At 58.2% G+C, this 25,155-nt stretch overlaps 2 protein-coding genes across 4 annotated transcripts; both read left to right on the top strand.

Moving 5' to 3' along the window:
• Positions 1 to 571: 571 nt before the first annotated feature.
• NES (nestin) lies at positions 572 to 10,029 on the top strand. The gene is made up of 4 exons (XM_034425020.3): positions 572 to 2,419; positions 3,691 to 3,815; positions 4,394 to 4,467; positions 4,918 to 10,029. Exons 1-4 carry the CDS (start codon positions 1,250 to 1,252, stop codon positions 8,754 to 8,756), a joined length of 5,208 nt encoding a protein of 1,735 aa, XP_034280911.1. The 5' UTR covers positions 572 to 1,249; the 3' UTR covers positions 8,757 to 10,029.
• A 7,447-nt stretch (positions 10,030 to 17,476) lies between these two features.
• On the top strand, positions 17,477 to 24,534 carry LOC117670102 (dnaJ homolog subfamily A member 1-like). Of its 3 annotated transcripts, none has more exons than XM_034425016.3 (8): positions 17,477 to 17,511; positions 20,130 to 20,280; positions 20,369 to 20,561; positions 21,001 to 21,105; positions 21,814 to 22,041; positions 22,412 to 22,642; positions 22,812 to 22,912; positions 23,212 to 24,534. In XM_034425016.3, exons 2-8 carry the CDS (start codon positions 20,149 to 20,151, stop codon positions 23,437 to 23,439), a joined length of 1,218 nt encoding a protein of 405 aa, XP_034280907.1. In that variant the 5' UTR covers positions 17,477 to 17,511; positions 20,130 to 20,148; the 3' UTR covers positions 23,440 to 24,534. The 3 variants fall into 3 exon arrangements, with proteins under 3 accessions (XP_034280907.1, XP_034280908.1, XP_034280909.1); XM_034425017.3 differs by lacking the exon at positions 17,477 to 17,511 and adding an exon at positions 18,958 to 19,203; XM_034425018.3 differs by lacking the exon at positions 17,477 to 17,511 and adding an exon at positions 19,218 to 19,308.
• The last annotated feature ends 621 nt before the right edge of the window (positions 24,535 to 25,155 follow it).

Genomic DNA, 25,155 nt, shown 5'->3' with positions numbered 1-25,155 from the left:
TGGGCTGGGCTTCCTGCGAGTAATGAGAATGTTAGCAGCTGGTCTGGAACCTCTATTTATCCCCAGAGATGTTGCCAGTTCCTGAAAGCTAAAATTGTCTTCAATTCTACTGTTTGTGTATTAATTAAAATCTTTATAGTCCCCCCCCCCCAACACACACACACCCAGAGGTAACAATTCACTGAGGGGAAGCACAGGGGATTAACTCAAAGGTGCTTTTTCAGGAGGCAACTGGACTTCCTTGTTTTTCTTTGAAGACCTTTGGCTTCTCATCCAAGAAGCTTCTTCAGCTCAGACTGGATGGTGGGGCTTCCATTCTCCACCATCCAGTCAGAGCTGAAGAAGCTTCTTAGGTGAGAAGCAAAACATCTTCAAGGAAAAACAAGGAAGTCTACTTGCCTTTCCCAGGCCAGCATTTTGCAAAGGCTGCCCAAAGCCAGCAATCCTTTCCCCCGCCCCGCCCCCGTTCCAGGCCAGGAGCAACGCTGGTGCCCACTTTGCTGGCCTTGGCTGGGGACTGAAGCGAGTTCTGGGCAAATAAGCTCTGGCAGCAAAGAAGTGTCGATGGGAAATTGAAAAGAAGAGAAGAGAAGACTCCTAGAAGCAGTGAGAAACAGCTGGTTGAAAACTGCCCTGGAGAGGCTGCATGGATGGTCTCTCCCCATCATTTCCAAAGGGGGAAGATTCCTGTTCTCTAGCCCCATAGTTAGAAACGTCTCAGGTGCTGGATTTGCACAGAACTGACCGAAAGGAAAAGGGGAGATTCTGGAGTGGTAGGTGCCTCCCATGTTTCCAGGAGTGGCCTTCTCAGCTCCCTCTTGGCCCTTCTGTCCACCAGAGGGCACCCTTGCACTCTTCCAAGGGAGGCTGGCTATCCCTTCTCTGGGATCCTACCCAGCCCGGCCCCCCTTTGAAATCATGCTTCCCCCAACTCCTCATCCACTCCCCCACCCCAAACTCCCCTTTGGCTTCTCTCTGTCCTAAAAACCTGCCTTTTTGACAAGAAGCAATAACGTATGTGGGGTGCATAGCATGAAGACTCCCCCCAAATGATGCCATCAGTGTGTTTGGCAAAGAAGGGAGCCCCACTCCCACCCCCCAAAGCCTGCCTGGAGCCCAACTCAGCACAGCTGTCTTGAGTGCCACTCGGGGTCGGTTTCTCTCTCTCCTTTTGCCCTTTTGGCACTTTCTGCCCCACATATTTTAGAGTTCCCCCCACTCCCATGGGCATTATTTGCTTCTGAGGCGCATGGTGGTGTGGATTCAGAAAAATTCGGGAGTTGGGGAAGAGAGGCAACTTGGAGACCCTCCCTACCAGGGAGATGTTGAGGAGCCTCTTGATTTTCTTGGGGGTGGGGCCACCACCGCCAGAGGGGAGCAGCTGAGAGGAGGCATTTCCAAGGCTCCTTTCCTCCCACCCGGCTTCCGGAGGAATGCTGCTCTTCTCGGGCGATGGTGGGGGGGAGGTGTTAAGCCCAGCCTCCTTGGCCAGGAGCCTCCCCTCCATATGAATAGCAGTGCGGAGCTGCCCATCCCTTGTTCACCAGCCAGGCTCCTCCAGTCGGCCTTGCTCTCTCTTGGCTGGACTCTGCCTCCGAAAGGTGTCTGGAAGATGGAGACCTTCCTCAGCTCCTCGCGGTCTTTGGGAGAGGAGTCTCTCCAGATGTGGGACCTCAACAAGCGCCTGGAGGCCTACTTGGCCAGGGTGAAGTTCCTGGAAGAGGAGAACGAGCTGCTGAAAGCCGAGATCCAAGGCCTGAAGGGGGGCTTGGTGGAGACCCCCTGGAGGGCCAAGTATGAAGCGGAGGTAGCCACGCTGCGGGCCACCCTGGACCAGGCGTATCAGGAGAAGTGCGTGGTGGAGCTGGCCAGGGACTCCCTCTACGAAGAGGTCCAACAGGTGAAGAGCAGGTGCCAGCGGGAGAGGGCAGCCCAGGAAGAGACCAAGATGTTCCTGTCCCTCAGCAAGAAGGAGATGGAGGAGGAGAAGCGGGCCCACATTTGGCTGAGGGAGAAGGCCACCCAGCTGGAGAAAGAGATGGAAGACCTGGTGGAGGCCCACCAAGAGGAGCTGCTAAGGCTGGACCAGGAGATGACCAGCTTCTCCCAGAGTTTGGATGGGTTCCGGGCGGTGCCCGTCTGCTTCCAGCCGGTGGAAGTGGAAGACTACGCCAAGAGGCTCACCAACATCTGGAAAGGAGCGGTGGAGACCTACAAGATGGAGGTCTCGCAGCTGGAGGCTTCCCTCTGCGAAGCCAAGGAGAACCTCTGGAAGGCTACCGAGCGCAACCGGCAGAACCAGCTGCAGCTGCAGCAGCTGGAGAAGGAGCTGGCCAGCCTCAAGGTCCGGAAGAAGATGCTGGAGGACAGCCTCTCCCAGCAATGGGCTCAGCAGCAGGGGGACGCCGAGAAGCTGCAGGTGGGTCTGGGGTATCTGGCCCCCGCTGAGTCCAGCAGGGCTCGGGGATGCCCGCCTGCCTGCCTGCCTGCCTGGGGTGGCTTTGGGACCAGCCCTGCCCCTAACGGCCACTTGCTGGGCTCACCGGTGGGCAGCTGACTCGAGAGTGAGCTGGTGGCACCTAGAGGGCTGTTGGTAGCTTGGAAAAGGGGCTTGTAGGTAGGAAATGGAACATTGCTGGCAACAGGGCAGAATTGCCTGGCATTTCCTCTAAACCAAGGCTGTGATTCAGCCCTTGGCATCTGGTTGAGATCCAGAAGCCGGGGCTGGGCAGCTTGAGGGCGGTGGGGACCACACATTGGCTGGGGAAGAGCTGTCCCTTGTGAAGGGTGTTCCTCCAGAGGATGCCCCCCACTCCCTGTGCCATCTCCATTCATAGCCTCCTTAGAGGGGGAGGGGGTTGGGCTGTCTCTGGAGAAGGCTTCCTGAATCCCACAGGGTACTTCATGGGGGGGGGGGTTGTGCACCCAGCCCCCTGTTTGCTGCTTGGATGTGAAGGACCCACTAATTCTGGAGGCCTCATTTCGGGGCCTTTTCTGGAAAGAATTGCAGATTTCCTTTGGCAGATGCAAATCCCAACTGTGCCCCAAGCGGCCCTTGACTGCAGGGGCGTGGGGGGCTGGGAAGGGGCACCTCCAAAAATAAATGTTTTCAAAGAAAAGAAAGTTTGGCTTCAACTTTTCTTATCCTTCCAACACTGAAGGGGAAGGGGAAATACAGCCTCCCGGAGATGTGGGGCAGTCAGTCCTTCCCCCCACCACCCCACCCTCCACATTCTTTGCATCCAAGCTCAGCAGGAGGGAGCCACGCCCTGACCGTGGGGTGGTGGTGGTCTTGGAATGGAGAGGAGGGGGCTGCAAGGCGAAAGCGACCTGCCTGGCCTGTGCACTTGAATCACTTTGCTGGACCAAATCTGAACGAAACGGGCGAGCTAGGCTGAGCTTTGGAAGAGGCCCAGCTGAAGCAGAACAAAAGATTTTTTTTTTTTTTTTTTTTTGCCATGCTTGAAAACTGAGCGCTGGGCTGCCACACCCACTCGCATGCCAGACACGCGGGATTTCCCTGTAGTTGCCGGTGGGGAAGGAGTGGGTGTCCTGCTGCCCCAGAGCCCAACTGGACCGTCCTGGGGGCCTCCTGCAGCATCCCCCCTTCCTTCCCTCTGGGCGGCCAGAGGGCAGCTCCCCAGGGCCGCGGCTGCTAACCCCGCCGGTGTCTCCTTCTCTGCCGGACAGATGGCCATGGAGGCGCTGGAGGAGGAGAAGCAGTCGCTGCGCGGCCAGATCTCCCAGGTGCTGGAGGACCGGCAGCAGCTGATGCACCTGAAAATGTCGCTCAGCTTGGAAGTGGCCACCTACAGGTGAGGGAGGGACGCCCCCTCACGCAGCCCCGGGCTCCCCCTCCGCAGCTCTAGAATAGGGGGCTCTAGAATAAGGCCAGGGGGCAGCCACCACCTTTACGCACAGCACCCAAGAGCCCCCTGCCCCCTTCTTCCTCCTCGCCAAACGCGCCTCCTTCCTTGCAGACGGCCTCGCTTCTCTCCCCCGCCCTGAAGCAGAATCTCATGGGAACCTCCCCTCTGCCCCCTACCCTTCTCCTTCCCCAGACGGTTCCCACACAAAAGGAGGCCCGTGGGGGGGGGAGTCCTGTTGCATTAGCATGAGAATGAATGGCCCCGCTGCCGGTAAGCGGGGGAGGGCTGGCGGCCAGCAGATTCCGCATGATGTCACCACCATCCTGCTCCTGCTAGCCCCCTCCCCCTCCTGATTCGCGGGGGGGGAGGTGGGGAGAGCCTTCCAGCGCTGGGAAGGTGGAGAAAAGCCTGGCAGAGGAGGCAGCTGCGGGAGGCCAGGAATAACCCACCAGAAATAAGCCTCCCCCCCCCCCCAGCGCCTGCCGCCCTCCTTTCCCGCTCAAGAATCCCTCTCTGCCTTGCAGGACCCTCTTGGAAGCCGAGAGCACCAGGCTGCAGCTGCCGGCAACTGATCTCCAGCTGGCCAGGGGGCTCAGAGGTAGGCATGAGGTCGGGGGCTTCAAGGGGAAGCCTCAAGAGCCATAAAAGCCTGAGCCCACTCCTCCCGCTACAGAGCTGCCCTTCAGCAGGGAAAGTGGGGGCTTTGCTGAGCCAGAAAGAAAACTTACCTGGGTCACACCTCCCTGTTTCTATATCCAGCCCCCCTTCATAATTTCTGCTTCCCCAGGAAAATGTGGGTTGCCCTGAATTCCTTTTCACAAAGAAGGATGGTTAGAAAAACCCCTGGCTGTTTGGAGGAGAGTAACCCCTCCTACCCTTGAGGACGATTTGCAGACCTTTACCGAGAGGCTCTACTCTCCTTCCCCCTCCCCAGATGGGCCAAAGTGGGGCAGATCCACTCCGGTGGGTCAATCTTAGCAGAGCATTCCCTGGTTCCACTTGAGTCCAGCAGCCTTTTCTCATTCTCCCCATTTTTTGTTGCTTGCAGATGCTACAACCGAATCAACTCTCGGCAGGCTGCAGGGGCCGTCAGTGGATCGGGGGAGCCGGGATGTCCGCCCCAGCCCTGCCGCTCTCCCTAAGCTTCGGGGTTTCCAGAGCAAAGTCGAGTCGCCCTCCTGGGGGGTCAAGACCCCAAGCTCGGCGGCCAGGGAGTTCCAAAAGGCCAACGCCTCCCTCCGGCACTCTCAGGCCACCAAGAGCGCCGATGGGCTGTTGCCCCCGCCAAAGGAGCCCTCTGCTTTTCGGCTGGACTCCTCCCAGCACAGCCAGAGGGTGACGATCACCCAAACGGAGAGCCTGGCCCAGTCTGTCTTCTGCACCCGACCCCCACTGACTTTCAACTCCGTGGAGCCAGAAGAGGCTTCGGGAAGGTCCATTGGGAGCCTGGATCAAGGAGAGGAGAGCGAACAGGAGGCGAAGCCGGAGGCCGAAGGTAGAGGAGAGGAGGGAGAAAAAGCCTCTGGAGAGAAGGAGGAGGAGGAAGAAGAGACACAGCTCAGCCGTGAGCCACCAGCAGAGAGAGAAATCCTGAACGGGCCTTTTCTGAGCCAGATGGTTACTGAAGCCGTAGAAACTGCGATCCAGGAAGTGAACCCCCAAGAAACCCACCTTGAATCCAGCTTACTCAAGGCGGTGAAAAGCCAAGCAGACGTTTCTTCTGACAGCTCTTCATCCCTGGAGGAGGAGAACACCCTTCCCCTAAGTAGCACCGAGGGGCTGGAGAAGGCCCAGCAAGACCAGAGAGGAGGGGGACAACCCACCGACCCCCTGGAGGAGTTCCAGGTGTGTGAAGACTTTGCGGAGGTCAATGGTGGCCAGGAAGCCTGGGCTGAGCTGCAAGGAACTGAAGAGGCTTGGCGGGCTCTGAAAGCAGAGGCCTCCGTGGCCCTGGGAGCAGAACTACCGAGGGCAGAAAGGATGGAAGGAGGAGGAGGAGGAGTTTTGGTCCCTGGAGAAAAGGAGACCAATGAAGAAACAGGGTCTCCAGAATGGGAGGAGAGGGATGTGGATGAGGAGCTGCCTGCATTATTGGGGGGGATGCTGGGCAACGCAGTGGGAGAAGCACCCAAGAAGTCAGAATTTGCTACGGAGGCAGCTACAAATGTGAATGGCAGCCAGGAAGGCTGGGAGCTTGGCAGCCCCCCAACTGATGTCCTCGAAGGAGCCCCGGAAGTGAACATGGAGGAGGTCTATGGAGGGGCTGAAGATGTAGAAATGGTCAGCCAAGAAGATCTCCTCTCTGAGGACAGCAAGGAGCCCCAGAGCCCCCCCAGGAAAGATAACCAGCAGGCAGAGCTGCTTGAGAATGAGCACCTGGAGGTGGAAGGAAGCCCAGCCAAGGAGGACCGCTCGCCCACCACCCATACGGCATTGTCTGCGGGTGAACCCCAGAAAGCTCTCTTCCTGGAGATGGAGCAGGAGAACGTGGAGAGCCCAGAAGAGCTTCTTCATGAGACCGATTCTGCTCTGCCAAAGAATGAGGAGAAGGATCTAGATGCCGAGGTTTTCTGCATGGAAGATGCCCTGCCCAGAAGCTCAGGTTCTGCCATAGATGAAAATGGCACCTTGACAGATGAGCCAAAGGGGGTCGAGAGCAGGGAAGTCATGGAAGAGGAGGAGGAGGAGGAGGAAGAGGAGGGAGAAGGCGTTGTTGGACCTCTTCCCACAGAAGATATGGGAGATGAAGGAACAATGGAGACCGAAGGCTACTTAGATTTGGAGGCACCCAAAAGGATCTTGGAACTGGGTGCGACCTTGCCCAGAGAGGACCTAGCAAGCATCCAGGTGCAGGAGACACTTCAAGAAGAGCAGAGAACGAAGGTAGCTGAAGAGCAGCTCCTGGAGGAACATAAGGAAGGAGGAAGAGGGCTCCCAGAGACCCCATTGCAAGACGAAAGTAGCAACTTGGAGGAAAGAGACTTGGTGACAATCTCTGGAGGGCCAGAAACTGAACCCCTCACGGATGTCCTGCAGATGGAAGATGTACGTGGTGCTGCTGTGACTGAGAACTTGCTGCAGAAGAAGGAAAATGCCCCCGAGTGCTCTGATGACAAAGGATTGGGCCTGGACAATCACCAGGCAGGAGAGCAGCCTGCCGAGGAGGCTGAAGACCCCTCCAGGGAAGAGACCACCTGGCCAGAAGAAGTTCAAGAGGTGGGATCCCCCCCAGAGGCCAAGGCACCTGCGGAAGACTCCGTTTCCCACAGGGAGGATTCAGGGTCCGAGGAGACCCTCGAACATCCAGACTTCGTCCCAAATTCCCAGAGTGAGAGAGGTGGGGCTGAGGAGGAGAATGCCCAGCTAGGGGAGACATGGCCAGGCCACCCGGCTTTAGACAACGGGCTGGCCATGCTTGAGACTCCATCCCTTCCTTCCTTGGAGAGGGAAGAGGTGCCTCTTTTGGCCCAAGAGGCGGAGGCCCCCATTTTAGAAGAAGGCCCTGCAAGCCTTCTGCTGGCCAAGGAAGACGGAGTGGAGGAAGGCCCTCCAAAGGGAGGAAGCGATCGCAGGCCACAGGCAGATGGCCCCTGCTCAGAAGAGCCTCTGGCCACAGGGGATTCGGCCGAAGCCGTGATCCAAAGGTTCACGGAGGATCAGGGCCCTGGGGAGGAGGAGGTCCCCAGAGAGGATGAGCAGAAAGAACTGCAAGGGGCCCCTGGCCTGGAGCCAGAGGAAGACCCCTGGCAGGAGGGAGAGGTGGCCAAAGGGCCAGCGGTGCCCAAGGAAGAGGTGGTCGCAGAACTCCCTTTAGAGCCAGGCGAAGGCTTTGGGTTCCCAGCGGATGGGTTTGACCCCAGCTACACGCAGCAGGAGGAAGAAGAGGAGGAGGAGGAGGAGGAGGAAGATCAGGGGCCCTTGGAATCGAGTGACCAAGATTCTACGGATGTGGCCCCTGCAAAGGTTTCACCCCTGACCAGCGTCACTGATTTGGGAGAAATAGTGCTGGAAGGGGACGGCTCTCTGAGTGGCCCGAAGGGGGCTGTAGAATCTGACATGCTGGAATCCTGTGAGGACGAATGTTTCCATGTCTTGGACCCAGAAGATCTGATCCAGCAGAAGTTTGTGACCGTGGAAGATCCCCCAGGAACCAGCTTCCCTGAGACGTTCCCAGAGGACGTGGTGGGTCTTCCTCTAGAAAGCAAAGGAGACCCCAATATTCTGGAAATTGTAGAACAAGCTCTGGAGTTCAACCAAGAGTTGATGAAGGCAGCTGAGGATGAGCTGGGAGGCCTTGGCAAAGGGGCCCAATACTCCCCAGAAGAAAGGTCTCCCTATGCTTCCCTTGTATGTCTGGACCAGGGACCACCCCAGGTTTCCACAGAAGCTCCAGAAGGCTCTTCTCCCATCCCAAGGGAAGCCCACCCATTGGGGGAGAGCCAGGCTAATGGGCTTCAGGAGGAACCAAACTTGGATGAGTTCCCAAGCGAACTTCTCAACGGCCTCAGGCAGGGCAAGACAGACCCTCCTGGAGATGAGGATTTCATCAAGGAGGTGACTATCGCCCCACAGTTCTGCACAGGGGACAACTTCCCCATGGCAGAGACCCTGAGCCAGACTCCACCCCCAGTCCCAGCCAGTGAAGAAGGGTTTAGAAGTGGAGACACCAGCCCTGAAGTTCTTGAGAAGGTTTCCCTGGATCAGGAAGGCCAGGAGCTCCTAGATGAGAACATCCTGGGTGACCTACGGCAGAAGACCTGCGTGAAAGGAGGCAAGGATACCAAGCTGGAGCCCATGCCCTTCCTGTTTGGGGATGAGATTCGGCGCCAACCCTTGGAATTCCGGCCGGAAGGGGACCTGGATCTCCAGCCCTCGGAAGACGACTGAAAGGTCCCCTTTTGGCCATTAATTCCAGCCAGTGACAAACAGTGTGATTCCTGCTAAACCTGTGACCCCTTCTGTCTCAGCCCCACACATTTTTCTTTTTTTGTAGCTACCTTCCTTCCCTCCAAATTTGAGACCGCCCCGCTGACAATCAAAAGCTTGGATAGGCAGCGTTTTCAGACTTTTAACTTTTTTCATGGTAGGCTTTTTTTTAAAGAATACTTTTTTAAAAGAAAAAAGGCACTCAAGTCCAGCGTCCTTTGTCTTCACCTTAAGTGTAACCAGCAATTTGGCAAAACTTTTGTGTGGTTTTTTTTTAAAGAAAATGAAATGTTTCATCTGGCTCTAAGTTCTGCCCAGCAAGAAAAGAAGTTGTTTAGTAAGATCCGGTCTCAGACCTTGTTTTGCTAAGTGAGGCACTCTGAAGTTTTCCCGGCAAACTTTTACAACGTCCCCTCCTCCCCACCGTTATCTGGGTCAGAAGTGCTTCACCTAGTGCAGAGTTTGGGTTCGGCAGCTGCAGAAGACCCAGAATTCCCCAATAGAGCATGCTGGCTGGGGCATTCTGGGAGTTGAAGTTCACCTATCTTACAGTTGCTGAGGCTGAGACACACGGATCTAGAGGGAGATTTTTTTTCTGATAGTGGCTCCTATAACATGCCAGTGTGCCTTACTTTAGGAATACATAGAACAAACTGGAGTTTTCAGTATAAATGTGATCTGATGCTGCTCCCTTCTCATCCCGGTCTTCTCTCCTTGATTTCCCAGGACTCGCTTTTCCTGTTATCCACTCGCCATTTATCTCTGTGGGGGTGGAGGGGGTTGGGGGGGGGCAAAGGTGCCTCTGCTTTTGAATGGGACAAATCTAACAACCCTGGTAGAAATAGTTGGCGTTTCGGTCCCTTGGAAGGAACTCAGAACCTCTGGCGAGTCTCTGCCAGCCTGGCTTCATCTGCCCAGCTCACAGAGCAGAAGTTTCCAACCCAAGCGTAGGTTTGATTCAGCCCCTCTCCTCTCTTTTGAACGACAAGGGTTCGAGCACCCATCCAAGCCCAGCCCAGCCCAGCCTCAGAACATGGGCAGAGTTCTTCGGAGGAGAGCTAAGGACGGGAGACCGAGAGGGATGCTCCAGAAACAGGTTCCAGTGTCATTTCTCTCCCTGCACTTCAGTGCCTTCTACGATAAAGCTAGGATGTTAAAAAAAAAAAAAAAAACCGAGCTCCAGTCGGTGCCTCTGAGACACTAATAAAGCAATTGATTTCTTATCCTGTACAAACTCTTTCTGTGTTTTGCTTCACCCCGTGTTCGTTCTCGGGAGAGAGAAGGTCACTGCCACCATCGGCCATACTGAAAAAAAGCTGAGGCATAAAGAGACAGGGATGAAATAATTTTTAATACGCAGGCAGAAAAGACATTTTTCTGTCTGTTTTTCTCTTTCCTTCCGCTCTCTCTTTATTAGCTCTGCTTCGTCCCTGGGCAGGTCGAATATCAGATGTTTAGCAGCCAATATTCTAGCCAAGACGTGGGGAAGTGGAAGAGGGAGGGGCGGCCACTCCCTTCACCAGCCGGTGGGTAGAATTCTTGCAGATTCTTCCTGGCTGCAGAAAAAACAGGTGCTCTGAGCAACTGCGGGCAGGGTGGGACCGATGACCTGCCCTCTCTGCTCCCTGGTGGGGACTAAGCAGAGAAAAGGGCACTTTTTATAGCTAAGACCAGATGGTGGAAGTGATGGAAGACCTTAAAATATGCATGTGACTACTGATGCAGCCAAAGCTCCAGCTCCCTGCAGAGCAGAAATATTTGGAGGAGTTGGGAGAAAGTTAAATGTGGCTGCCTCCCCTCCCCCCCATAAGGGGCAAAAATGGACAGCCCACCACCTGTTTCTGCACCCGTCACTCGTGCCTGTTTTTAACGCTGAAACAGACCCGGGGAGGGCTGGGCAGGGAGGGCTTCCTTCCTGTTTGGCCCAGCGTGGCACACAGTTTGGATTCAAAGTGTTCAAAAGCACAACTTTTAACAGAGAGAAACAAGCTGCGGAAATAACAACAACGTTCTTGAAAATAGAAAATATTTAGCAAAGGCTGAAACCTTTGGAACCGACAGCAGGCTGCAGGGGAAAAAATGCAGCTGCAAAGCCTTGGTCGGCTGGTTTTCCAGGGGCAAAGCTGCCACCTGCAGCCGTGGCAAAAATGAGCAATTCCGGGCCTCCAAGGGCTTCTGGCAGTTCTCTGCCCAGGTTCCTCGGAGGTGGAAAAGGGCAGCCTGGTGATCTCTGGGGAAAGCAGACCTGGGCCTCAGCCAGGCGGCTCATGGGAGGCGCAAGAGGACTTGAGCCTGATAAGAGGATGCCAGGGTGAAGCAGCCAGCGGCCAAAGCCCTCGGGTGGCAGAGAGACCAGGACAAGGAGGGATTCCTGGCCTAGGGGGCAGAGATCTCCTCCCTCCCGGGGGGGGGAGGGCAAGAGAGGAACCTGAGCAGAGATTTGCATTTCCTGCCAGGCGAGGAAGAGGAGGAGGGGGAGCTGGGCTCTGCCTCAAACTTCCTGATAGGTCCCAGGTCCTTCCAAAGGCTGAAGGGCTTGGAAAGCAGGAGCTGGCTTTGAGCTTGGGTTGCCTCAGCCAAGAAGCCCCTTCCAAAGCCAGAGAAGCCCCGTCCTCTGGCCCAGCCAGTCCTTTTAAGGGCAAATGGCAGGGCTGAAGTCACACCGCTGGAAAAGCAAACCTCCCTCTTCTATCGGGAACCAGACCTGACTCAGAGGCCTTGGCATCGCCAGGGGATGAGCAAAGGCTGTTTTCAGCCTGCTGGCTGACAAAAGATACGCTTGCTAGGTGCCCTTTTTGGGGGCATTGCCCTTATTGGGGGAGGGGGCACAGGGTTTTGGCAGCTACAAGCCCCTGTGGAATGCAAGGCCTTGGCGGAGAGGACAAGGGGGAAGCCGAGCGTCTCCTGTGAGGAGACCCCCAGATGTCTGAAGCACAATCCATCCCGCCCAGAGGTGGGTTTCAGCAGGTTCTGACCAGTTCTGGAGCAGAAACTTTGTGTAGTTCGGAGAACCAGTAGTAAAAATTCTGACTGGCCCCGTCCACATCTATTCTCTGCCTCCCAAGTCCCAGCTGATTGGGAGGAAATGGGGATTTTGCAGTAACCTTCCCCTGACACGCCCACCAAGCCACACCCACCAAGACATGCCACGCCCACCATGCCACACCCACAGAACCAGTTGCAAAAAAATTTTGAAACCCACCACTGAGATTCCCACCCCTGGATAAATCTGGAGCTACTTTGGAACTGTGGCCCTCAATCAAGGCTGAAGTCTCAGCGGTGACTCCATCTAACCAAGCAGGGATGGGGGGGGGATCCCGTTTGCTTGGTGGATCTCAGAAATGGCTGGGCGGTGGCTGTGGGTTGGCCGGAGAGGTCGGGGCGTGGGTGGGCATGTCCACAGGCCCCCTGCCCACCATTGCTGCAGATAAAGAGGAATACTGAAGCTGCAGCTCAGAAGGGGCCATGCCGGGCTGTCGCATCCCAAATGGCACCACAGCTCTGGGAGAAGCCCCCTCCCCTACGGCTGAGCGCTTCAGTGGGCCGCTGAATCTCGGTGATCCCGGGAGGGGGGGGCTTGTAGCCAGGAGCATCGCTGTGCTGGACAGAGAAATGACGGCCCGGCTCTCCCTCCCTCCCTTGGTGGTGGCTCCCCATCCATCCCGCACACCCCCAGATCCGTCTGGGCTGCCCCAGTGCAGCTCCTTTGTCTGCAGCCACAATTGGCCAGAGTCCATTCAATCAGGAGCTCTCTGTGGCCTGTCTCAATGGGGGCTGGGAAGGACTGAGGGTGGGGGGAGGGCAGGGTAGCCTCAAAGCAATGACCTCACTCAGCCCAGCTCTCAACATCCGCAGGGCGTAGAAAGACAGGGTGTGTGTGTGTGTGTGTGTGAGTAGTCCTGTGTCTCACACACTCAAGCTCTGCTCAGGAGCCTTGCTCAGCAGAGCTTCTGGTTGCCCCAAGTGCTTTGCCTCCTACTCACCACTGCTGTGTCAGGCCGTTTTTTGTGTCTGCTCCCTCGGTTAGCTGGCTTTCCCTCAATTCCTGAAAAAATCTCATTTTGCCGCCACCCCCCAAGTCAGGGAACAATGGAGCAATGTGGCCACATACACCCCATCCCACCTGCTGCCTGGTTGCGAGGCAGCAAAATGGGCCAAGCCGACTCTCCTTGTTGGGGGGGGGAGGGGGAGGGAGAAAATGAAGTGGAATTGAGCCTGCGAAGGACATGCTGGTGGGTTTTTCCTCCCTCCCCTCCCTGGCCATTGTTCTGTCCCCCCATTACTCCATTGTAGTCAATGGGAAGCCAGTCACTTTGGGGGGGGGCTGCCACCTCTAAACAAAGACTGACTCAGAAGTCCAGCTCTGAAGGCTGACCAGGCGAACGGAGGGCAAGGGGCATCCTGATTTGTGTGCTGAGGCCAGGAAGTGCTCGCGGGGGTGGGGGGGGAAGGCTGGCCACCCCTTGGACAAAGTGGGGGCTTCCTGAAATCATGAAGGTAGCGTGATTGCTCAGTCCCCTGGGCCCCTCACTGCAAGAGGGCCCCTGGAGCTGGTTTTGCTGCCACAGACTCAGAGGGGAGACTTCCCCAATTCTGTGTGTGTGTGTGTGTGTGCCAGCTTGCTATACTCAAGCAAAAAGGACCAGACATCCCAGCTCCTTTGTACCATCTCCCAGGATCTCTGCACCAGGGAGACTTGGGGCCTCCTGGGGTCTGCCTGCCTTTGGCTTCTGTGGCTGGCGTGAGCTGACCCTTTGCATTTCAGCCTTGCAGTGTCCAGGCAGGAGCCCCCCTCCCCGAGCAACAGGGCGCCCTAAAGGACGAGACGAGAGTCCTTTGCTCCCAGATCTATTCTGAGACCCTCCCTAATCAGAGAAGCATGGCTGTGGCTCCCGCCCAGTGGTCATCCACAGGCCCTTCCCGTCTGCAGCTGCTGCCTTCCTCAGCCCCCTCCCCAGCACAGGCACGCAGTGAGGAGGGGGCAGCCAAGATCACAGGAGACCCCCTCACCTTTGACAGAGCTTCACCGCAACAGATTAAAGCCTCACCAGCTGTGCAGGAGGGGATTCGGACTCTCCAGAATGCAGCCCCCGCCCCCAGAAGAAGAGGTCACAGCAAGGGGGTAACTGAGCTGCCAGCACTTGGGTTTCATGGAAACGGGGGGGGGAAGCGGGGAGCAGATGCTGCTGCCCCTCCAGCCCCTGCCTGGGACCCTCCACCTCCGACTGGAGGCCAGGAAGAGAAGGCCGGAGAGCAGCACGGTCAGCATTGGGCTCCCTTCCAGGGGGCCATTTCACACAGGTGGGGGCTGCCATGAAGGAGGCCTCAGGCGGGGGGGGAACCTCCTGCTTGCCTCACCCCAATAACCGATTCTTTGTAATCCCTGTGGGAGGGGAGAGGGTGCCCATTACAGGACCCCAAAATTGCCGGGTTTGCCACTGGGATGCAAAGTGTCCGGGACCAGGAGGTTTCAGGACAACCCGGAAAGGAGTGGAGTTGGCGCCATCCATTCCCAAAGCAGTAAATATTGTGCTTTGCCTGTAATTAAAGTCCAGCCGGAGAGGAGAGGAGGGACAAGAGGGGACCCAGACTCGCCTCCAGCCAGCTTGGTCTGAGGCTTCCTTTGGAGCCTGGAAGTGGGCAGCGGGGAGGGCTGGGGGCAATGGGCCCATGAGGGGGGGGTGCTGGAAGGGGGCAGGTCCATTGACTGGCCAGCCCAGTGTTTCCTCTCTGGTCCCAGGACGGCAGGGGGCCGGTGCAGCAGGTGTGTTTGTCAGCTGGGCACGAGAGACATCCAAATCCACGCTTGGCACCCTGCCATTGAGCAGAGAAGACTCGGAGGAAGCCAGCACGAAGCTCCGGGCACCTGTTGAGTCCTGGGGGAGAAACACCCATCTGGGGGGCTTCATTGTAGTGATGGAGCCTCCCTGATTTCACTGGATGGAAATGGGACCAGGGAGAAGGTGCTAAGACCCTCTTAGCTTAGTGTTCTTGGGGGGCAAAGCCGAGGGAGCCCTGCCCAGATGAGGGTTCCTGGCGCTGCATGGAAGGTTTCTTCTCATCAGGGAGGCAGGAGAAGACCAGCAGCCAGTGGACTGAGGGCCAGGAGACCCCTTGCCCTCCAGCACATTTGCCAGGCCATAGAAGGAGATCCCATCAGCTTTGGTAAAGCGGGGCGGGGGGCAAGCAGGCCCCCTCCTCCAGAAAGCCTCAGGGCCTCCATCACTGGTCCTTCTCCAGTCCCAGTCAGCCTCATTCCTGCCCCCACAACGCCTACCCCCAGCCTCCCCAGGGGTCAGCTTCTTGCAAACATTCCCAAATTCTGCTTGCAGCCAAGAGGAATCCAAGGCAGGTTCAGCTCGCCCAGGGGAGGAGCAGAGTTTATTTTCACACCAGCTGGTGCCAACTGTCTGCCAGGGTCCGGTTTCAGCTGTGGTGTGTGTGTGTGTGTGTGTGTGGTTGGAGGGATGATTTCCTTGCTTCAAGCCTTTGGAAGGGGCTGGTTGGTTCCTCATGCCGTGATTTTGTGCCCCTCCAGTCCTCCAGATGATCCCCCTCCCCAAACACATAGGAAAGAAACTCTGCAGACCCACAGGAGAACTCCTGCAGGCACAGAAGAAAAGGCAACCAGTTTGGGTGGGCTATGGCTAGGCTGCTTGGCAACCCCCTCAATTTCCGGCTTCAGTCCTTTCGAGGGACAGACCTGGAGGCGTCTTTGGGGTCCTGCTTTGGCTGCATCTGCTCAACCAATCCCACCCAGAGAGATAACTGGGTTCGAGATAATTTAGGGTAAAGCAGATGTTCCCCCGTGGAACTCACTGCCGTGTGATTTTTTATGAGTTTCCTGAATGCCTCTTTCTCCTTCCCTTTGTGTCAACTTGCAGCAAAAGATGAAGAGAGGGGGAGGGAAGGGGGGGAGCTGTGTGTCTGTGGACTCCAGAAAATGTGGTTCTTTTCTCCCCTTTCTTAGGTGGCCAGCTTCCCCTCCCCTCCCCTTCCCTCCCTCCCTGGCAGCCTCTGCAGATAATGGGATGACATCAGCCACAGGCAGCCGCTGAGTAATGCCTCCCTCTCAGAAAAGGCCTGGAAATGCCATTATTCCGAGGAGAAAAGGTCGCCAGAGAGATTGGCTGGAAGTCCCTTTCCTGTTTTCCTCCTCTGCTTCCCCCCCCCATGGAAGTTACTCAGCCCCCAAGTGAAAAGGGAGATTGAAAGAGGCTCCTATTTTTAGCCTATTCTTTGGGGTGCTAAAAGCCACTCTCTTTTTTGAAGTCCTATTTTCAGAGGGCTCTTCAGCCGCAGTGACGTTCTCCATCCACACCCACTTTACAACCACAGACCGACTTGTGGGGAGGGGGAGAAGGGGGGGCTTTGGTGGCTGGAAAATTAGCAAGCCTCTGGTTCCCCAAAGGGCTGGAAGCTGGTGTGATCTCTTCCCGTGCAGTTGGAGGCCCCTGGACCCGGGCAGGCAACTGCCACCTGCCTTCTGCCACCCATCAGTCCCGGGGGACCTGCCGAGCAGCAGCAGAGGGCCCCCAGACCCTTATCAGTCACCAGCTGGGTATGTGGAGCCGCTGCGGAGCTCAGCCAGCTGTCCAAGTGAGGCAAGCCGCTGATTAGGAGCCAAGCGAGGAGCCCGGGCGCTCCCTAGTGGTGCAGCCATAGCCTTCTCCGGAGCCCAGGATCAAGGCAAGAACAAAAATCCCTCACAGGATCTGTTGGATCCCTTAAGAGGAGGATCGCCAGCCCGCCCCGAAGCTCTCTTTTCTCGGCTCCCTTGCTCAGAAAACTCTACTGGACTGAGCTCGACACTGAAGTTTCAGCAACGCTGAGCTGCAACAGCTTCTGATCAAACCTCTTTTAACAATAATATTGAGAACTATAATTATGAAGTTCGAGAATGTAACCGGGAGTTGGGCAGCATATAAATGATAACTGCAATCAATAATGTTTTCATCATTAGGTAATAATACTTCGCATGGTTGTAAATAATATTTCAGATTGCTTCCTATGTAATAAATCATACTGTAATGCTTTAAATTTATATACATTTATATATACCCTATCACCCATCTCCTCCCACTTATGACTGTATGACTGTGACTTTGTTGCTGGTATCCTTACGATTTATATTGACTGTTTCCCTATGACTATCATTAAGTGTTGTACTTTATGATTCTTGATGAATGTATCTTTTCTTTTTAGTGTAAGCACCAAGACAAATTCTTTGTGTTGGCCAATAACATTCTATTCTGTTCTGTTCTGTTCTGTTTCTGTTCTATATGCCGCCCCACTCCCACAGACTCTGGGAGGTCAGAGCCTCCTCCTCCTCCTCCTGATCCTCGATACCTTTGGAAAGCAAATTATTCCTTCCTTCCCCAGCGCCAAAATCCCGTTTTTTAACTGGGAAAATCCCGAAACTTGTGGAATAAACACATCTACAGGCGCAGAAGGGCCAACTTTGCGCTACTTCCGCCCTCACTGCACCCTGGCCAATCAGAGTAGCCGGAGGGCTTAACGTGCGCCCAATCAAAGGCGAACGTAAAGGCAAACGCCTTCCCGCCCGAACGGCCCAATGGCGACGGCGTAGGGTGGAGCCTCCCCGAGAGGGGTGGGAGGGGGAAAGAGGCGGGGCCTCTCCGGGAGAAGCTCGGCTGGCCAATGGGCACGGGGGAGGGGCGTGGCCCCATTCCAGAGAGTTCCGAGCGGGGGCGGGGTGAGTATCGTGGGGTCCGTCCCGTCCCAGCTGGGGAGGATGGGAGGTGGAGTCCCGAAGGCGGGGGGGGGGTGAGGGTGGGGGTGGGCCGTCGGGGGTCCGGCCGGGGGCGGAGGCGGCGCTGCCCGTGCCAGTCCCCGGTCGGCACCGCGCTTCCCTCGGGCGGGGATCCCTCGGGGGGACGCCGCCCGCCTTGCCGGGGGTTTGCCGGGGGGCTCCGGCCACGGGGCCGAGCGCAGGAGGGCCGCCGGAGCCCTCAGCCCCAGAGCGCCTGGCGGGGGGCTTCGGGCCACCGGGGCTTTCCCGGGCTGGGCAAGAGCGGCGGCCGGACCGGCTGGGCAAGAGCTGCGGTCGGACTGCCCGTCGCCCGACCGAGGCGTCGGATCTCGGGATCTTTGCGGCTCGGCCTCCGCGGGGAAAAAGCCTTGAATCCGATGGGTTTCCTGGCTTTGATGTGGGGGCTGAACTCCTGGAAAGCGCCGCGGCGAGCGGGCCTTTGATGTGGGGCACCTTCCCGGCTTCTGGCTCAGTGGGAGTGGGGGCCACCAGGAGATCAAAGGCAGCTGGGAGCGGAGTTGGTTCTGCTCACTCAGGAGGGTTTCCCAGCCTCTCCCATCCAGCCCCGGAGAAGCCTCAGGAGGTGGAGACTAGTGGAAAGGAGTGGAGGGGGGGGAGCTAACAACAGGTAGTCCTTGATTTACAAAACCACATTTTTTTTGTGCCAAAACTTCCGTTTACAGCTTTTATCATCACACTTATCTGGTGAATCACATGACAATCGCACTTTTCTCCCCCCCCCCCCCATTGATTTTGTGGGTGGAAAGCTGGCTGGGAAAGTCACAAGTGGCAATCACATGACCCCGGGACCCTGCAACCGTCCTAAATACATGCCAGTTGCCAAGCATCTGAGTGGTGACCGTGGGGGATGCTGCAACGGTCATAAGTGTGAGGATCGGTCCACTCTTCACTGCTGTTTTTACTTTGAGCAGTTGCTAAACAAAAGGTCGTAAGTCGAGGACAACCTACAACCCAAGGCATTCAGTTCCTTTGGAAGGAGGCCGTTTCTTCCCCTCTCTTACTCACTCTGTAACCCATTATTATTTGCAAGAGGAGGCCAGGCGTACATGAGTAGGCTCTGCTCCTCTCCCCTGGGGGGCGTCATTCTTCCCCCCCCCCCCGCATGACGTCCCTCGGCAGGCAGATGAAGCTCCTGCATGTGACCTGTGACTCCTTGCCTGGTGCCTGGGCTTAGGTGCACCAGAGGGGGGTTAGCAAGGGCGGGGGGGCGGTGGGGCTGGCCTGAGATGAGACCCGAGGGCCCCAGGGCTCTGCAGCGGATGCGTGAGTAAGTGTGCGAGTGCCTGGCAGGTGCCTAGCGTCACTTGCGCTCACATGCCTGCCCGTCTAGTGCCAGCCTGCCAACGGCTGTGCGTGGAGGTCTCCCAGCAGTTCCTTTGAGGTGGGGAGGCCGGATTCCACGGCATCAAAGAAGCGCGGCAGGAGTTTGCAGGGCCGGGTGCTTGTTTTGGCCCAGCTGCTTGGGCGAGGTGGCGTGAAGGAGTTCCCGGCTGCCGAAAGAGCTGACGGGGCAGGGCCGCTCTGTGGGTGGTGGCAGCGGTTGCGTCTCCTCCCCCCACCCCGCGCTTGGGTGCCTGACGGAGCCCACAAAGTTGCCACCGGGGAGATTTCTAGGTGAGAAACTGTCCGCTCAGCAACCTTGTGGATTTCCAGGGAATCGGCCGCTTTCAGGCCTCCGGGTCAGGCTCTCTAAGGAGACACAGGAGGACTCCGCAGAAGGTGGATCGTCACGTCGGGGCTCTGGAGGGAGGGAGCTGTGAGGTTGGCAGAGGCAGTTGTGGGGCACTTGGGCAGGAGGGTGGCAAGGCTGCCTGGGGACAGAAAGGAGAGGGGCTGCTTTGCTGAGTCCAGGGAGGCTTCTGACCGCTCCCAGAAACTCTTTGGGGACGCCACCCCTGCCTGCCCATCAGGGACCCAGGAAACAGGCTGTGGGGCTGGGGAGGGAGGGGGGCTGAGCCTGGTGGGGCCGAAGGAAGGAGGCAGCCTTCTGCTCCGCCGTGACTTTCCTTTGGGGCGACCGATCCCCTGGGCTTGCCGAGAAGGAGCCAAGGAAAGTAGGGCAGGCCGAGCCGGCTGGGCCGGTGTGCACCCATCTCCTCCTCCATCTGCCCTCCACGCCCTGCAAGGCTGAAAACTCACACACGCTCATCCTGTGGGGCAGGCCGGCTAATGAGCGCCTTGAGATGCTGACACAGCCCCACGCCCAGCTCCGGCTCCCTTGCCAGGCTATTAAGCTGGCCGCCATGGAGGCTGGGCGGAGGAGGGCCTGAGCGGCAGAGGCTCGGTTGCTGCTGCTGCTGCTGCTGCTGGAGAAAACCCTGCCGAGCCGCCTGGCTTCCGGGAGATTTTTAGGCTGCTTGTGTTCCTGTTTCCCCTCCCTCGGATTGGCCCCTTCCGTGAAACCTGCCAGCTGTCAGAGTCGGGTGGCGGCTGGTCTGTGGCAATGGGGCACAGAGTCTTGTGGGCCTCTGACTGATCGTCTCATTGGCTGGATCCGCTGGAGGCTGCCCCATACCAACAGCCTCCCCTCCCCCCCTTAGGGCCCCCTCCGGAGGAAAGATGGTGAAGGAAACGGGATACTACGACCTGCTGGGCGTCAAGCCCTGTGCCACGATGGACGAGATCAAGCGGGCGTACCGGCGCCTGGCGCTCAGATACCATCCGGACAAGAACCCCAGCGAGGGGGAGCGGGTAGGTGGGGAGAGCAAGGCGGGCACGACAAGGGGGGATTCTGCCAGCTCTGGGGTTGGTTTTAGCCTCCCTCTCCCTCCTTTCCCAGTTCAAACAGATCTCGCAGGCCTATGAGGTCCTCTCGGATCCCAGCAAGAGGTCCGTCTACGACCGAGGCGGGGAACGGGCCATGAAAGAGGGCGGCGCAGCCGGGCGGGGCGGCTTTGGGCCCCCAATGGACATCTTTGACTTGTTCTTTGGAGGAGGGGGCCGCACGCAGGGCCCCCGGGTGGAGAGGAGAGGTAGGCGAGCTTGGCCGGAGGGGAGGCTGTGCTGGGACTGCATGTAGGGCAGGTGGGCTGGGTCGGATCTTTCTTGGATGTGGGGGCTGGAAGGCAAATGATGAGCCTGATCTGGGAGGGGACCCCGATTTCCCTGCCTTCTCCCCATCCCTGTTGGTGCCCAGAAGGTGCAGGGGGGGTGCTTGGTTTCCTGGGAAACACCCCCCCTCCAGGTGTGCCCCGTTGTGTCCCGTGGGGCTCCGGACTCTCTTAAGGGAGGCCTGCTCTGGCTGGCTTCCCCCTTGCACACTCAGCCCAGAGGGAACCGAGGCTGCTGACGACAAGCCCCATCCTGCCCAAATCCCAGGGGCTCCGTCATCGCAGCCACCGCCTCCCCCCACCCCTCCGTCTTCCTCCTTCCTGAAAACAGCCCTTTGTCTCGGGGGTTCTCCCTCCGCAGGTAAAACGGCTGTCCACCTGCTGACCGTCACCCTGGAGGACCTGTACAACGGGGCCACCCGGAAGCTTTCCCTGCAGAAGAACGTCATCTGCAGGAGCTGTGGGGGTGAGTGGGGCCACGGGGCTCTCCCCCCGGGAGCAGGGATGGGGGGGAGTGAGGGGGCTCCGCCTGCCGTGTTGGGAGACTTGGGGAGCAGGACGGACCTGTTGCTGAGCCCCAAAGCTTCACCCGATACCCGACTGAGCCCATGGGCCAAGTTTGCACAACGCATCTTCAAGCTCTCTCGTCTTGGGCGTGTTCAGAGGCTCAAGAAGCCACAAAAATGCTCCGGAGCTGGAATTAGCCAAACGGAGCTGGCTCAGCGGGTGGGTTTTGGGCCCCAGCGGCTGGGCGCAGAGTGGGGCTTGGAGGGGTCCCCTTTCAGTCTGCTGTTTCTGAGCGGCATCGGCTGATTTTGGCAGGACGGTGAGGCCGGGTGGGGGTGGGGGGTGGGTGTTTCTGCAGGATCACCAGAAGGCGGGCAACCAGACCGCTGATGGGGAAGACCCATCCTCAGGCAGGCAAGAGGGGGAGGGTTCCTGGGACGGAGAGCTTTGCTGTGGGGCAGGGTGAGCGACAGGCTCCTCCTGTGCTTCAGCCCCTCAGCAGAGACGGGGGGGGGGAGGGCAGGATGGCCTTCCCCTGCTGGGCTGGAGAATCAAGTGGGGTTGAGAGAGGGGGGGGAAGGGCTGGGCCCCTTTGCAGGGGTCCAGGGTGTGTGGCCCCCAGCGATGCCACCCTTGCGTCCTCCGACCGACCGCTCTGTCTTCGCAGGCCGTGGTGGCAGGGAGGGCCTTGACGTCCGATGTCCCAAGTGTCATGGGACTGGCATGGAGGTCATTGTCCACCAGCTGGGGCCCAACATGGTGCACCACATCCAGGCCATGTGCTCGCAGTGCCAGGGCCAAGGGGAATGGGTGCGGCCCCTCGACCGATGCCTCGCCTGCAACGGCCGGAAGGTCATCCGGGAGAAGAAGATTCTCAATGTCCACCTGGACAAAGGTGAGCCCTGCAGGGGGTGGGGGGAGGGCAGGGGGGGTTGAGCTTTGCTGGCTTCCTTTTCCCGGTTGCCCCTTTGCTGCAGCTCCCTTTCTGCCTCCTTGGGCCCCCTTCGCACCCCCAAGGATGTCGGTTCAGTTACAGAAGCCCGGCCCCAGATTCCTCAGTCCGTTGTAACCTTGGTTAGTTTTAATCTTCCGGCTGATTTAACTCATTAACTCAGGCAGACTCAGCCTGTTGCCAAGCAACGGACCCTCCCTGCCTTCCCTCCAATATATTGGGAGAGTCGCTGCCCCATGGATGGGCGAGGAGTTTACCCCACAGACTGGCTGCTCCTAGCCCACGGCTCTCGCCCCCCCTGCCCCCCCCCCAGGCATGGCTGACCGGCAGAAGATCACCTTCCACCAGGAGGGGGACCAGGCCCCCGGATTTGAGCCCGGAGACATCGTGATCGTTCTGGACCAGAAGCCACACCCGGTCTTCCAGCGCAGCGGCAGTGACCTCATTGTCCGGCGGGAGGTGCCGCTGGTGGACGCCTTGTGTGGCTGCAAGCAGGTCATCCGGACCCTGGACAACCGGAGGCTCCTGGTCTCTTCGCGGCCCGGTGAGCAGCTGGGGGGGCCCTCTGGGCTTGCGAGGAGGGAGGGAGGGAGGGGCCGGCCCCCCTCGGAAGCCAAAGTGGGTCTCGCCGGTCCCTTTCCTGGGGGAGAGCCTGGGAGCCTTTGGGGTGGGGCTGCTGCCCGCCCTTCAACCCTGCTTGCTCTGCCCCACAGGCTGCGTGATCAAGCCGGGGGACATCCGGTGCATCCCAAACGAGGGGATGCCTGTCTACCGCAGCCCCGGCCAGAAGGGGAGGCTGGTCATCCACTTCGAGGTACGGAGGCCCTCGGCTCCCCCCAGCCGGTTCCTTTGGGGAAGTCTCGGTGAGGTTTTCTAACTCGCTAGTCTCACCCAGGGCCCCCCTCCCCCAACCTGCTTGCTCCAGACCCTGATCTGAAGGAGGGGTGGAGGAGGAGGAGAGCCAGAGCCACTTGGGGCCCCCATAGCTCCCCGTTCCTTCGTTTTCCAATTCCTGCTGCTTGTCCCGCTGGGAAGGAGCCTGACTTTCTCCCCACCCCCACCCCCCCCAGCTCCAGCTGCCCACACTCCTGCCCTTCCTCCTCTGCTGCCCAGGTGAAATTCCCGGAGCCCGGCTGGCTGCCCCCCCACCAGCTGCGCCAGTTCCAGACCTTCTTCCCCCGACACGAAGAGGTGATGGCCACCGAGGACATGGAGGAGGTGGAGCTGCGGGAGTATTTCCCCCAGCCGGACTTCTCCAGCCGTCGCTTCCAGAGTGACATCTACCACGAAGGCGACTTTGAAGACCCTCTGCGCCACAACGTCCAGTGCCAGACCTCGTAGCCCCCCCCCGTGTGGCCTCACAGGGGGTGGGGGAAAGCCCAGGATGCCTTAAGAAGCACAACTGCCGGTGGATGTCCAGTCAGAGCAGTCAAGGGTGCAGACAGTCCCTCCTTTGGCCAAAGGTCCCCAACCCTCTGCAGGCTGGCTGCCTCTGAAAATCCCCGTTTAGCTTAGGGAGTCTTAGCTCCCCCGAGGATCCCGGCCTAGAAATCAACTTTAGAGCCTCAGCCGGACGTTTCCCCTTTGTGCCCAACTGCTCTGAGCCTGCCCTCATTTGCCAGCTTTGGACGATAATGCTGGTTTCTCTCTAGGAGACCCCGACTCCAAAGGGAAACAAAACACTCAGGCCCCCCGTCTGCTGCAAGGCAGCATCCAGGATTAGTCCTGACCTTGGCTTGTCCGTCTTCTATGGGCAAGGGGCCCCAGGGGCCGTGGGAACGCGTCCATCTCCCAGCTGATTCCTAGGCCTTTTCAAAATCTAGCCAGGATGGGGGTCTTGCAGACAAACCAAGTGGCAGCTGACAGGCGGGGAGCTGGACCTCGGCACGTCCTGGGAGCCCCAGCAAGGGAAGCCCCTCTGTTGACACCAGTGGGGGATCCCTTCATCTGCCGGTCTGCTGGTGGGTCGGTGGGCTCCCCTTTGCTTTTAAGTGCCTTCCCAGTTGTGCCATTCATCCTGGGTGCTGCCCCATCCTCTTTCCACCATTGCATTCGGAATAATAGCCGGCCTTTTTCAGGTAGCATAGTCAGTGTTAGGTGTTAGCAGCCGGGTGGGGGGGGGCTCTCTTGCCCTGAGCCCCCGTCTGGCATGTGGGGCCAGGCGAGACGAGAGCCGACCCTCCTTGGTTTCCAAACCCAGCAAAGCTTGGTGTCTGCTGAGGAACCTTCGAAATTCGTTCCCCACTTTTTGCTTTTCCTCTTTTTATTTTTTTCGCTTCTGCTCTTCTCTGCCTCCTGTCTGCAAATTGACTGGAAGAAACGTAAAGACGTTTTGAGCGTCTGGGGGAGTCGGACGAGGCCCCGGGTGGCTCTCCGGGCTCTGCAGAACTTAACTTGAATTTTGCTTCAAGGGAAACAAGGAGATTCTCTAGATCACTGTCTGCCTGGTTATTGATACTGTCCCTCCTCCTCCGCCTCATCTCCGCCCCCCCCCCCACTGCTTTGTTTGGAGTTTCGTGCAATGGGACCCACCGTCCCCTCGCTCGCTCGTAGCTTCCTCTGGATCAGTGTGCGAATGCAGCCCTGGATGCCGGTTGCAGCTTCTGAGCTGGATGGCCCACTTAGGGGTCACAATAAGCCGATTCCCCACAAGGTGGGATGGGTGCTGGGCCCAGCTGGCCCCTCCCCACAAACTCCCAGCTCTGCTTCTGATTGGGGACCAGGAGGCAGTCTGGGAAACGGGGGTGCTAATGGGGGTGCTGGGGCTGCAGAAGGGAGGCTCGCTCAGACGGGGGAGGATTTGCAGACATTCCACCAACCAAGCTTTGATTTGCCAAATTTTTATGAGGAGCTGGGGCTGCAGAAAGAAGCCTTTTTTTCAGCACACGGTTTCCGATTTCCAAACGGAGCTTAATTCTCTCTTTGAAAGGGCAGGAAAAGCAGAGCTTGGCTGCCAGATTGGGGGCCTTACGGGGAAAAGGGGTCGGGGGGATGATGCTGAGGCCTACGAGTCCAGTGCACGGAGTCTCCCTGGTCGGGGTGGCTTCGCCTCCTGAC

The sequence above is a fragment of the Pantherophis guttatus genome, chromosome 18 (assembly GCF_059756535.1).
Source record: "Pantherophis guttatus breed Tessera chromosome 18, ASM5975653v1, whole genome shotgun sequence".
In the NCBI taxonomy this organism is placed as follows: domain Eukaryota; kingdom Metazoa; phylum Chordata; class Lepidosauria; order Squamata; family Colubridae; genus Pantherophis; species Pantherophis guttatus.
The sequence above is the reverse complement of the archived record's forward strand: the minus strand, read 5'-3'. Positions and strand labels throughout refer to the sequence as shown.